The 14,412-nt window shown below is 48.2% G+C and overlaps 1 protein-coding gene across 2 annotated transcripts in view; it reads right to left on the bottom strand.

Moving 5' to 3' along the window:
* Positions 1 to 8,579: 8,579 nt before the first annotated feature.
* DTX1 (deltex E3 ubiquitin ligase 1) overlaps positions 8,580 to 14,412 on the bottom strand; it is a 56,254-nt gene continuing 50,421 nt past the window's right edge. For both annotated transcript variants that reach the window (XM_081175278.1, XM_081175279.1), the window contains exons 8-10: positions 13,407 to 13,568; positions 12,071 to 12,160; positions 8,580 to 9,644 (exon numbers count right to left, since the gene is read on the bottom strand). In XM_081175278.1, coding sequence (XP_081031404.1) covers positions 9,420 to 9,644; positions 12,071 to 12,160; positions 13,407 to 13,568 — 477 coding nt within the window. In that variant the 3' untranslated portion in view covers positions 8,580 to 9,419. The remainder of the gene's footprint in view (positions 9,645 to 12,070; positions 12,161 to 13,406; positions 13,569 to 14,412) is intronic.

Here is a 14,412-nt window from a genome sequence, read left to right as displayed (position 1 = left end):
TTCCCGAACAGATGAAGATCTCCTAGGAACCTCTGGGCATTTCTTATCCAGTCCAGAACCTAAGAAGAACCTGCCGGATCAGGCCATCTGGTCCAGCTTCCTGTTCTCATAGTGGCCAACCAAATGCCCAAATTGGGGGACTGGTGAACATGATCTGAGCACAAGAGCCATCTCTTCTCCTGTGGTTTCCAGCAACTTTCAACTAGCCAGCTGTGGTTGTGTTGCTTAGAGAACAAGCCAGCAAGCTAAGTCTTCAACTCTGGCTCCTGCACCCTCCCCCTCTAGCAGGAGAGGCCACCAGGGACCCAAATGCATGCTGCCATGGCAAAAAGCACAAAGCTTGCTTGCCACATGGTTCCCCCAACCGTTGAGCCCAGAGAGGGAAACCTGGGTTCCACACCCTATCACTCTCAGACCCTCCAAGTGTCCCTTTTCCCCAGGGCTTTACAGAAGTCGTCCCAGTTTCTGATTTGACCCCAGAATGTCCCACTTTCCCCTAGGATGCCCCTATTTTCACTGGAGAAATGTTGGAGGTTATGGAGTTATGTGCCCCCCCCAACCAAAAGAGATAAGTATCTATACAACCTTTAGAAGACATCTGAAGGCAGCCTGGTATAGGGGAGTTTTAAAATGTTTAATGTTTTATTATGTTTTTATATATGTTGGAAGTTGCCCAGAGTGGCTGGGGCAACTCAGTCAGATGGGTGGGGTATGAACAATAAAGTTGTTGTTGTTGTAGTAGTTTGTTGTTGTTATGGGATCGGACATCCCTATTTTTATCAGAGAAATATTGGTGGTTGTGCACTCTGTGCTGTGAAGATGATGGACCTTGGACTGGTCAGTCAGCCTGGCCTACCTCACAGGGCTGTTGTGAGGATTAAAAAGAGGGGAGAGGCCCATGTACATTACCCTGAGCTCCTTAGAAGAAGAGAAGTCTATAAATGTGAATAAATGACAATGTAGTATTTGCCCCTTTTCCTTTCCAGCATTGGTGGTCTAGCACCCTCAAGCAGCTGCTGGTGTCCAGGTAACTCATGAGGGCTTGCCGAGGCTATTATTTCTCTCTCTCATCTGCCGATTCCCTTGGCTGCAGACTAATGGCAGCAGTGGTTAGGGAGCTCGCCGCCATTTTGTATTTTCCAACAATGCCCTGGGCTCCCAATGTAGCATCCCTCCAGAGCATTGCATCATGGGGGAATTTAAATGGCAGGTAGCTTCTCAGCTGTTGTCATGACACAAGCCCATAGGGACAGTGGGGAGGTGATATCATGAGGGAGGGACTTCACGCCCTTTTGTTGGGGGCTCCATCGAACCTGGAGCTGGCTCTGGTCCTTTCACACATGAGCAAATTTGAACATCAGATTTTACCAATGGAAAGCTGGTTGAACTGCTGGGATCTTGATACCCAAGGCAGCCAAAATTTAATTAAATGTTGTTTTGAATGTATGGAGTCCGTGCCTCCTTTTTAAACAAACAAACAAACAAACAAACAAACATATATCTAAATAACTGAACTATATTGAAGTTTTTTATTATCTGTTTCTAAACGTTGTTGCTCTCAGCCTCTGGGGAGGGTTTAAAACTGTCCACTTCAAATTAAAAATGGGGAAAGGAAGTTGCTGTGTGTGTGTGTGTGTGTGTGTGTGTGTGTGTGTGTGTTTCAAATCCACATCTGCACCAGCCCTCTCAACCACAGGGGCAAGGCAGTGTGCTTGCTTCCCAGTTTACCCCTTCCCCCAGTGTCCCACCACCATGATCCAGGGTCTAAGTCATCTTCTGTCTCTCCCCTGAGGGGCTCCAGGGCAAGCAGCGCCCACATCTCTTCCTCACCCAGCCAGTCCCTGACATTTAGGTGCGACGAACATAGCCGAGGTGCTTTCGGTTGGAGAGGAAAGAATGCAACACAGAGATAGCATTTGGATTCCACATTTACTGCATAAATTTGTAAAGACATCAACACATGCTGAGCATGAACAGAGAAAGACACCAAGGAAATTACAAAGCCCTTTGGGATCTCCAGACAGGAACCTCAACTGACCATGCCATTGACATGGCAACTTTCCTCCTCAACGCCCAACAACCCCACCCAGAGTTAGACATGCTCGGAAATGCAACCTATCTCACCTGTCCCATGTGAGGCTGTTGGGACTTGACTCTCTTCCACCCAATCACCCAGCTGTGGGGAACCAGTGGCCCTCCAGATGCTGTCAGTACTACAACTCCCATCATCCTTGAGCATCAACCATGCTGGCTGGGACTGGTGGGTGTTGGGAGTCGTGGACAGGGCCACAGATCCCCCATGGCCCCGCTATTACTGTGCTTCAGGTCATATGTTCATTCAAGCCATAGGACACAGTGGTGAATTTCAGACGTAGGGACCAGACGAGAACCTCCAGACAGACCTTTCTGTTGGGCCCTTGGGACTCTCCACAGGCCACACCCCTTTTCCCAGTCACCCCCTTCTCCATAAGCCACACCCCTTTCCCAGCCACACACCCCACAGGCCACACCCCTCACCAGCCCTGCTCCCCCCACCCCTGGGCAAGTGGTTTTGCCAGGCTGCAAAGCATCCTTGAACTCATAGAAGGGACCCCCAAAAATCATCTAGTCCCCTGCAGCGCCAGAATATGCAGCTGTCCTGGACGGGGATCGAACCTGTGACGTTGGCATCATCAGCACCATGCTGTAACTAACTGAGCTACATGATCTATGGGAAGAATTGGGATTCTGGTGATGCTCGTTTGGATGAAGGGAGGATCGAGAATAAGCCTGCACAAACTGGGCTTATAATGAGGAGTTCTGTGTCACTTAGTGAGCTTGCTTACTCCTCCGTTGGCAGGTTTAGTAGTGAGGCTGGCGCACATTTTTGGGCTGCTTGATAAGTAGCGGAAGAAGTCTTTCAGGCTGGCATAGGAGCAAGCGTCCTTTGCATGGGTGCCTTCTGGTCTCTGCTGGTTTAGAAGACAACACCGTCACTGCTTCCGGCAACAAACTGGATCCTAACCATTAAGGAAGCAGGGAGAAGAGAGGAACAGGACAGAGGAGTTTCTTACCCTTTTCACCTTGCTTAAGGAGCATCACACAGATGTCAGTTCCAAGGAGATGTACTCCTGATAGGGACGTGGCTTGGATGCCCTTCCAATCTAGCCGTGGGCATGTGTGGTTTTGTCTAGGGAAGTTGTGGTGGCACAGTGGGAGGAGAAAGGCACTTGGCACATCCTCAGAAACACTCTTGCAAGCCAGGCTCAAGCTCTTGCTATTAGCCAAGAAAAGGAGGGTTGAGGAGAAAGAACATAATGCTAAATAAACTCTGGTTCATATATGCTCAAGACCCCAATACCTCATGCAACAACTCTTCCCGTAGGAACCAACTTGGCACCACCATCTGAGGTCTCCCTAGCCACGCCTCCTTCCAAGGCCACACCCCTTGCCTCCAGGCCACACCTCCCATGAGCCCTGCTCTGATCCCTACTTGAGTGCTTTTGCCTGCAATGTGTCTCCAGGAATTCTGATGATGCCTCTTGCTTGCCTGGAGGGTGTGGGTGAGTGGGATTGATTTATGGGATGTTCTCCCCAGGGAGACTCACCTGGTGCTGACTCTAAAGTACTCCTGGCACCGGGCAAAGACTTTCCCTGTTCTCCTGGACATCTGATGGTTACTTTTTATCCTCGCTGCCCTGGGATTATTTCAGCCAGATGTTTTCGTATGATCGTTTCAATGTTGTGCGGGGTCGATGCTTGGGAATTGACGGAGGACCACTTTTTAGTGCTCATCTTGTTTTAACATATATTGTACCTTTTCTCCATTTGCTAGTCACCTTGAGACTTCAATAATAACAGTAATAACAATAATATAATCATCAAGCCATACTGATTCTCATACACCAAATGAGACCAGCTGGGTCAAGGTGGGGGGTTGTCACAACGCCGGAGGCGGCAATTTTGACGTGGAGTGGAATAATCACTCCAGGTGCACAGCCCAGCAGGAGCAGCAAAAGAACAGCAGAGAAAACTGCACTGAGTTTGTGTGTGTGTGTGTGTCTTTTAAAGATGCAGCCCAAATGTCTGAGTTGCAACTAGGGATGTTGGAAAATTCCGACGGAAATGAAGAAGGAATTTGATTATGTTTGCTTTTTGGTCCTGTATCCAGAACGGAAATCAGTCACCTGGCTGTTGCTGCCTTCAGTTTGTAAATGATACATAATTGATTATACCCCCACCCCACAAAAAAATGCATTAAGTTCCCCTTGCATTCAAATGAAAGTGGTAGAACAATGTAATAACAATGTAATTAATGCAACTGATTACTTAAATTGTCTCAAGTTACATGATTTTTGCTGCAGACGACAGTGAGGTGAATAATGTATATTTGAGAAGAAAATGAACTGCAGCAGAACGGAAACAGCCCTGCCTCCAATGAACAGAGGATGAAATGGTTTCTTGCCCCAAACTTGCCCCTATGCTTTCTTACCCCAGACTGCCAAACGGGGTGTAAATTCTGGGGATTGCCAAATCTGTCCATTTTGGTTTTTTCTTGGTTTCTCATTTTTCTAGTTGTTAAGTCTAGCCTCCACAATCTGCATTATAGAATCATAGGGTTGAAAGGGATGCCAATGGCAATCTACACCAACCCCCCTGCAATTCAGGAATCACTTCTAAGGAATCCTTGACAGATAGATGGCCATTCAGCCTCTGTTTAAAGCGCCCCCCCCCCCAATGAAGGAGAGTCCACCATCTTCAGAGGGAGTACAATCTATGGTCAGATGGTTCTTATCATCAGAAAGTCCTTACTAACATTCAGTCAGAATCTGGTAACTTGAGTCGACTGGTTCAGGTCCTACAGTCTGGAGCAGGGGGGAAAACGCTTCCTCCATCTTCTATGTGACAGCCCTTCAGATATTTGAAAATGGCTCTCATTTCACCTCTCAGTCTTCTCTTCTCCTGCCTAAACATACCCAGCTCCCTCATCAGTTTGAAAAAAAATCCCTCATGGAATTCCATCTGAATTTTAGTGCATGTTTCTCCCAATGGACACATTCTTTGCAAGCCACCTTCCCCAGTTTAAAGCATTCTTGTATCCCATTTTCACAAATATATGCCTTTTACCAAGGGTGGAGGAACACGGGGGAAAAGCTATAAAAAGTAATAAATTAAATTGTTACATCAGAAGAAAAGAAAAATGCTATGGAAAATGGCTTAGAAATATTTTTTTGCTCTCTGGCGCCCTCTGGTGCTGCATGTTTATAACACATTCAAAACGCTGTTTCTTGACTAATGAGTCCCAACACTGATAGCTGGACAATCAAACTTACTACATCAGCCTTGGCCAACCTGGAATCATTCAGATGTTTGGACTTCAATTCCCATCAGCCCCACTTAGCAAAGCCCTCTTGAAGTACAACCCCCATCAGCCCCCGGCATCTTGCGGTCATGTTGGGTTGGGGGTTGATGAGAACTGTAGCACACAACTTCTGGAGGGCGCAGGTTGGGGAAGGAAGTGCTGCCTAATGAAACCAAGCCCCCCCCCTTCCTTCTCTCCCAGAGGTGAGAGATAACTTTGGCAGGATTTCAATGCAAAAAGGTGGATCCGTTCCCTGCTGATTTTATCACTGCAGTAGAAACCTGCCTTTGCAAAAAGGGAAAATAATATTTTTTTAAAACCAAAACGCCAGCCGCTGCTCTCTCTTCCTTGTCTTTCAACAAAGGCCAGGCATGAGTTATGAGCACCAGGAATGTGAAATGAGTTTAGAGGGAGATGGGCACACACTGTGCCCGGGCAAACTCCAGACAGCAGAGACGTTACTCTGCAGATGATGGAGCATATGGGTGAATCCAGCCCTGAAGGGCATGTCGTCCGCCTCCCATTCCTGCTGGATCTGCAGAAAGAGCAGTTAAGTGGGGGGACTTGGGTATGGGGTGGTGGAGGAGCCTAAGTGGTATTTGGAGGGTGGGGTGAGGAGAAGGGGCACCGGCCACAATTCTCCCTTCTGTGCATCAGATACCTTAAGATCCTGTATGCGAGAGGATCGCTGTGCTGTTAAGCACTGTCCTAAGGGACTTGGGTGGCGCTGTGGGTTAAACCACAGAGCCTAGGACTTGCCAATTGAAAGGTCGGCGGTTCGAATCCCCGTGATGGGGTGAGCTGCTGTTGCTCGGTCCCTGCTCCTGCCAACCTAGCAGTTCGAAAGCACAAAGTGCAAGTAGATAAATAGGTACCGCTCCGGCGGGAAGGTAAACGGCGTTTACGTGCGCTGCTCTGGTTCGTCAGAAGCGGCTTAGTCATGCTGGCCACATGACCCGGAAGCTGTATGCCGGCTCCCTCGGCCAGTAAAGCGAGATGAGCGCCGCAACCCCAGAGTTGGCCACGACTGGACCTAATGGTCAGGGGTCCCTTTACCTTTTAAGGCTGGTGTGGGGAATGTCAGGCCAAATCTGGCCCACCATGCATCTTTTATCATAGAACCAGAGAATCTCAGAGTTGGAAGGGACCCTGAAGATCATCAACCACCTGCAATGCAGGAATAAGCAGCTGTCTCATACAGGGATCGAACCTGCAACCTTGGAGTTATCAGCACCACGCTCTAACCAACGAGCTATCCAGGCTGTCTGGCCCTCTGGACTCTTCCTAGGCCACACCACTCACTGGCCCTGATTCACATACCACCCTGGATGCCTTTCCCTGGCTGGGAACATGCCCCTGAACTGATCGTGCCTCTTGCCTCCTCCATGGAGGATAGAGAAGGGGGTATGCAGAAACTAGCCTCTTGCCTCTGGCCCTACCTGACACGTGGCCCCTGGAAGGTTTCCCTGAAAGGAATGCGGCCCTCAGTCTGAAATAGATTCCTGCACCCATGTCTTAATGGTGGCAGGGAGTGGGGATGAGAAAGCAGCTTCTCTCCCCAATGATTTGGGGAGGCTGGAGAAGCCAGAGCTGCCCACAGTTCTCCTTTCTGCTGGTCATGTTAAGGCAACAGGAGGCTAGCAGCTCGAGGGCGTGGTAGGAACTGTGGGGACTGTCCAGGTAAGGCTCAACACATGAGGGCTGCTGGTCAAGCCAGGCTCACCCAAGACTGTGCAGAGGTGGATCCTGGAAGAGGAACAGTAAATTTGGGAGAAGGCAGTCATCCAAGTGTGTGGCCATCACTGCCTCCTGTGGGAACAAGTTCCCCAGTCTGTAAAGAAGTCACTTCATCTGTCCTAAATATTCCAACATTCAGCTTCACCCTTCCACACCATGCCGTGCACACCTATCAAATTCCTGCACAAACCTCACATTTTTTAATAAACTCAAAAAAACCCCCCAAGTTGGCAATCTTAGGACGGTTTGTGTGTGTGTCAGTAACTATTGCTTCTGATTAAAGCAACATTTTAAAAAGTTGCTGGACTAATGCGGGGCCATCACTGACGAGTCACTGTTGATAGCCATTACCCTCTGTTATTTTGTCTAATCCGCTTCTAATGCTGTCCAAGATGGCGGACTGCATGATCTCCTGCGGCAGCTAATTCCAGAGTTTTTACTTCATCTTGCATCTACCGACATTCTGCCTCATTGGCTGGCCCTGGGTTCTAGTATTATGAGAGAGTGGGGAAAGCCTTCTCTCAATCCATTTCCCCCCACAGAATCCATTGTTTCATACACCTCTGCCACATTCCCTTTTCCCCCTCTCTGAGGGTAAGGCCAATGTGCCCAAATCAGAATCTAATCTGAATTGCAGGACTCCCTCTTTGCCCTTGCAAAGACCTTCCTAAGACCATAAGAAATGCCTGCTAGATCAGGACAGAGGGGTCCCCTCTAGTCTAGCATCCTCTTTTCACCAGATGCCTGTAGGAAACCAGAGAGGATCCAAGTACAAGAGGACTCTCCTTCCCCCTGTGGTTTCCAGTATCCCATAGCATGGATTGAGAGCAACAGGGCCAGCCCTAACCTTAGGCAGAGGAAGCCACCTGCCTTAGTCAGCAAATGCTGTGGTGGGCGGGGTGGAGAGCAGCAGCAGCAAGCTCTTAGATGTACGGAGCGCTACATGGCCTCATCTTCAAACCAGCTTCATTATCCCGTTGCCAGTGCTGAAATCAGATCCAGTTGAAAGGAAGAGCCTGCTGGATTCGGCCAATGGCCTATCTAGTCCAGCATCCTGTTCTCACAGGGGCCAACCAGATGTCTGTGGGAAACCAGCAAGCAGGATTCGAACGCAATCCCGTGGTTTCCAGCAACTAGGATTCAGAAACATTGCTGGGCAGCAAAGGCAACCGAAGGAACATGAGATGTGAAGACCCAGCTGGAGAGGTGAAGGCCAGCAGAGCGAGATCGAGAGGGTTTTGCCCTGAATGCTAGCGGACAGTTGATGGAATGGGAGGCAGCAGCATCTCAACCTTTGCTTTAGGCAGTAAACACTTCAGGAGTTGGCCGTAAAGACCAGCGTGCTTGTGTGTGTAAGGCAATTTGCAAAGCTGAGGTGAGGAACACTGCCGTGCCCGTCATTAAGATGTCACACCTCTCTTTGGCCATCCTAGGCTTGTAGCCCATCCTAGGTCCTACATGGCGCAGACCCACAGAAATGAACGAACCGGGCTAACTTAGGTCCATTGATTTCGATGGGTTTACTCTGAGTAGGGCTTAGGTGGATACAACAACCCATGGCTTCCCAAGCCAGAATTCCTTCCTACTGCCTCCTGTGGCAAAGTGGCAAAGGCATCACAAAGGCAAAATGAGTCACCAACGCAGAAAGAACCAAGAGTTTTCCCGGGAAGGGGTGGGCAGGGGACCAACGCTTCCACACTTGGCTTCATACATCTCTATTACATATGATATCCTGTTACAGAGCGGCAGATATGTAATATAGGATGGTGTAATGTGCAAACACAGTCAGGACAAGAGGAATATTGCAGACTGCCAAGAATATATAGGGGTTTGTGTTATGTATGTATATATCATATATAAAAGGAAAAAGAAGAGCTGATTGCTTCAGTTGCTCACTTGCGCAGTTTTGGGTGGTCTTCCTCCAGTGGGGAAACTCAGGAACGATCTAGACAGTCCTTGGTCCTGGAGGGAGAGGACCGCCCCGTGGTTTCCTTTGGCCATGTCTGGCATCGCTGTGTGGAGATCGTCCATAGTCAAGGCAGCAGAAGCAACATGAGATGTGAAGGCCAGGCTGAAGATCTGGCTGGAGAGGTGAAGACCAACAACATGAGAAGAAGTGAAGACCCGGCTGAAGACCCAAGCTGAAGACCCAGGCTGGAGAGGTGAAGACCGGCAACATGAGAGGTCTTGAAGACCAGGCTTATCCCGATATGCTGGTTGAGAGCTGATCAACAGAGACACGCACACACGCAGACGGACGGACGGACTCAGGCAGTGTTCGTGCTTCCACGCAACGCCCATGGCAAAAGTGTGGTTGGGAAAGAGCAGCCGCGATGCCTCTTCAGTCCTTCAGGTTGGCTTCCAAGACCCCCTGGGCCATCAGTTCTGCCAGGACGTTGTCCAGGTAGTTTGGGTCAGGGTAGCCGTGGCCGGTGAGGTTGGACCCAAATTCGGTCTTGTGGTGGATCTCATTCCACACCACCGTGTCGGATTCGCCTGTCGTGTTGGATGTCCCAATGGTGAAGATCAGCCGGCGTTCCCAGGCCACAATCAGGAGTTTCAAGACCTGCAACGTAAGAAGCTGGCTTACTTAAAACTGAGTCAAACCATGGCAGACCAAGCTGATGGAATATGCAGAAACAGCAAGACTGAAGGGAAAGATCAGAAACCAGGAAGTTAAAAGACTGGAATACAGTGGTACCTCTGGATGCGAATGGGATCCGTTCCGTTCGCGTCCTGAGTAGAACGTAACATGCGACTGCACGTCTGCGTATTTCGCCGCCTCCGCGCATGCATGTGACGTCATTTTGAGCATCTGCACATGCGCAAGCGACGAAACCCGGAATTAACGCGCTCCGTTACTTCCGGCTCACTGCGGAGCGTAACCTGAAAACACTCAACCTGAAGCATATTTAACCCAAGGTATTACTGTAACTTTCTAACATACCATACTTTTCTGTCTATAAGACGCCCCATGTATAAGAGGACCCCTATTTTGGGGGACTCAGTTTTAAGAAAATGGGGGGAGATTGCCCAGAGATGTTGAGCTTTTTTTTGCGGAGAATTGCCAGAGGTATTGAGCTTTTTTTGGGGGGGGGGATTACCCAGGGTTGTTGAGCTTTTTTTAGGGGGAATTGCCAAAAATCTCTCACCAATGCACGTCACAAAATCTGCCTCCTGTTTGTCCCATCACCAGCAGAGTGTGCCAACCACCCATTGATGCAGCAACCAATAACATGCACAATAGCAGCTGACAGCCACGCCAGCAGCTAATCAAACGTCCACCCTATGCACTACCCATGTAAAAGACGACCCCCAGTTTTTAGCATGATTTTTAAAGGGGAAAAAACATAGTCTTATATACGGAAAAGTATGGTATTTGAGAAACCACTGTAAACAGTTGAAATCATTGGCAAGAATACGATGAATTTAGGATACAGTGGTACCTCAGGTTAAGTACTTAATTCATTCTGGAGGTCCGTTCTTAACCTGAAACTGTTCTTAACCTGAAGCACCACTTTAGCTAATGGGGCTTCCTGCTGCTGCCGTGCCGCTGGAGCACGATTTCTGTTCTCATCCTGAAGCAAAGTTCTTAACCCAAGGTAATATTTCTGGGTTAGCGGAGTCTGTAACCTGAAGCATCTGTAACCTGAAGTGTATGTAACCTGAGGTACCACTGTACTATGGTTATACAATAGACAGATTACAGTAAAAGATGCAGGAATAATAAATAAAGAATAAATAAATCAACTGAGTCAAACCAGGGCTTTGAGTGAAGTTCCGATACCATTTTCTGGAGCCCGCAAACAAGAACTCCTGGCACTGAGCCAGCCCGGAATGAACCAGCTCCCGAACCAATGACCCTTCTCTTTCTCCCTTGCATACACCCTAACCCTGACATGGCAGAAGCTGGGGGGAAAGTGCTGAGTCAGGCCATTGGTAGATCTAGCTCAGCACTGTCTACTCTGAGCAACAGTGGCTCTCCAGGGTTTCAGACAGGAGTTTCTCCCAGCCCTACCTGGAGATACCAGGGATTGAACCTGAGACATTCTGCATGCGAAGCAGGTGCCCAACCGCTATGTCACAGGCAGGGAATAAAAACCCCGTTAGAAAACAAGAGGCGGCCCACCCAGAAAATGATCGGTGTAGCTAGCTCAAGGCCAAACTATTGCCTGACAAAATAAAAAAATTCCTTCCAGTAGCACCTTAAAGACCAACTAAGTTAGTTCTTGGTATGAGCTTTCGTGTGCATGCACACTTCTTCAGATACACTGAAACAGAAGTTGCCAGATCCTTCTATATAGTGAGAAGGTGGAGAGGGGTATTACTCAGAAGGGTGGTGGGAATGGGAGATTGGCAGATAGCTGAGATGAGCCTGCTGGCGACTCTTAACGACTGTAATAGGTCTTACAGGAAAAGGCAAGGGGTGAGAAGGTGAGAAATGGCTTAGTCATGTATAGCTATCTGCCAATCTCCCATTGGAAGCTCATACCAAGAACTAACTTAGTTGGTCTTTAAGGTGCTACTGGAAGGAATTTTTTTATTTTGACTACGGCAGACCAACACGGCTACCTATCTGCAACTATTGCCTGACACTAAAAGCATCACTCAAAGTTGCAGGCATCCTTTCTGCCACCTTTCTGCACCTGCTGGATCGCGGCCCCTGCACACCAGTGCCTTTTCAACCATTTCCTGTTGTCCTAAGAGAACAGCTTTGGAACAAAGATCTGACTTAGCTGGTTTCGAAACAAGGTACCCTGAGGATCCTGACCTTTTAAAACAAAATGGGCAAGCACCTAGTCCTCATGGCTTCAGAAATAGGCTTTGAAAAGCAGAGACAGGTTTTTGGGCTTTGGCCCCAAAGGGGTCTTTGAAGAAGCAAAATGCCAGAAACTTGGCACTCAGATAAGTTGGATTTCGAGGGAAAGCTTGGAAATGTTCTCCTCTGTACTGAAGCCCCAGCCAGAGCCCAGCGGAAATTCAGCTGCCTACCTTTCTGCCTTTCTCGTTGTCAGGAAGGTAGCAGTGGCGAGGGAAGCCTCTCGCAGTAAACTTCTTCCCAGGATTTGGATGCTCGGGACCCTGGTGAAGCAAGAGGTCTTAGTTACATGTTGCACCAGCAAAAGTCACGGGGCATGGGCAACATGGTTTTCCTGCCCCTGGGTCTATTGTGAAAAGTTCATTAAATACACCGTATTGGCCCAAATATAAGCCACACTCCCCGCCCCTCAAATTCCGACCGTGAAAAGTTAAAGTGCGGCTTAAATTTGCGACCTTACAAAAATGGGCTTTTACGATATCGCTGCTGAAACAGACACACGGTAAAACGGAACAGGTGCGAATGCCTGTGGAATTTTAAGGAAGCGGCTTATATTTGGGTATTGTCTCCCCCCCCCCTTGAATTTTAAAGGTGCGGCTTATATTCGGGCCAATACGGTGTGTGTGTGTTGCCTAGCAAGATTTGGTATTTTGCAACTCATAAATCAAACACTGGATTACTGCAATGCACTCTATGTGGAGCTTCCCTTGCATTTGATCTGGAACAGGCATAGGCAAACTCGGCCCTCCAGATGTTTTGGGACTACAACTCCCATCATCCCTGACCACTGGTCCTGTTAGTTAGGGATGATGGGAATTGTAGTCTCAAAACATCTGGAGGGCCGAAGTTGCAATTAGTGCAGAATCCTGCAGCACAATTGCTATCAACACAGCGATCTGCCAATTTGCTACTGGGTCAAGCTCAAAGTGTACCTCTTAGTATATAAAGCACTTAACAACTTGGGACCAGTTTACCTGCAAAATTGCCTCACTCCATCGATGCCTACTCGACAGCTTCAATCAGCGGAAGTACCACCGTTACATAGTACCTTTGGCATTTGTAAGAACTTGGTATTTTAGTGTGGCAGCACCTATGTACACTTTGGAACTCCCTGCCTCCTGATATCAGGCAGGTGCCTCCACTGTACTTTTATCAGCAACTGCTAAAAACATGTTTTATTTTTAATCATTTTTATTGAATGATTTTATGTTACAAAAAACAATAAAACATTTTTTGTGTAGACAAGCCTGCCCTGATGTTTAGAAAGTTCATGCGAGTTTCTGTCTGCTTTTAGTCTATTATTTTAACTTTTCAAACGTCTTAAATTATTGTTGTTGATAGTTTTTATTGTTTTATCTTTTCTGTAAACTGCTTTGAGGTTGTTGGGTTTTTAAAATAAAAATAAACATCAAGTAGTGTATAAATTTAATGAAATAAGTAGATAAATAGGAACCAACCACCACAACCCTTCCTCTCCCTTTCTCTTTCTCTCTTCCCCATCCCTCTCACCTGGATCCCTGCAGGAATGTCATACACGATGCGGATGGTTTGGCAGTCTAAGTAGCCAGGGAGCGAGTGTGGAATAATGTGGAACTCCATCTTCCCAGGGGGCTGAGTCCCGGTCTTCTCCCCATAGATGGCCTTGCAAGTGGGGCATTGCAGACTGCCATCCTGCCAGGCAAAAGGAAGACAGGGTGGGAGGAGAAAGAGGAACAGGCAGATGTAGAAGCAGCTCATTCTTCAGGTTGCTTTTTAGCCATGGACCTCAAGGCGCTTAAAACTCTCTACTTTTACCTTTCTTCTGATAGGCAGAAATTCAGCAGTTGGGGAGGATGCGAGTCATTGAAATGAATGTGCATTGCTAACTTAAGTAAAGGTAAAGGGACCCCTGACCATTAGGTCCAGTTGTGACCGACTCTGGAGTTGAGGCGCCCATCTCGCTTTATTGGCCGAGGGAGCCGGCGTACAGCTTCCGGGTCATGTGGCCAGCATGATTAAGCCGCTTCTGGCGAACCAGAGCAGCGCACGGAAATGCCGTTTACCTTCCCGCCAGAGCGATACCTATTTATCTACTTGCACTTTCATGTGCTTTTGAACTGCTTAGGTTGGCAGGAGCAGGGACCAAACAATGGGAGCTCACCCTGTCACGGGGATTCGAACCGCTGACCTTCTGATCGGCAAGTCCTAGGCTCAGTGATTTAATCCACAGCGCCACCCACGTCCTGCATTGCTAACTTAGATTCATACATTTCATTGGGTCTACTCTGAGTATGACCAGCATTGGAAACAACCCACTGTCATTTTTGCACCAAGTAAAGTAATTGTTAGCCCCCCAGTTTCCCCACAAACTTGTCCCATTTTTTGCCTGACCAAAGGTGGCAACTCTACCCTTATTTATTTACAGTCCTACCTTGGATCCTGAACGCCTTGGTACTTGGACATTTTGGCTCCCGAACACCACAAACCCGGAAGTGAGTATTCCGGTTTGTGAACATTCTTTGGAATCCAAAAGTCC

This window comes from Podarcis bocagei (genome assembly GCF_964188305.1).
Source record: "Podarcis bocagei genome assembly, chromosome: 16".
NCBI classification, from domain to species: domain Eukaryota; kingdom Metazoa; phylum Chordata; class Lepidosauria; order Squamata; family Lacertidae; genus Podarcis; species Podarcis bocagei.
This window is presented reverse-complemented; position numbering and strand designations above follow the sequence as displayed.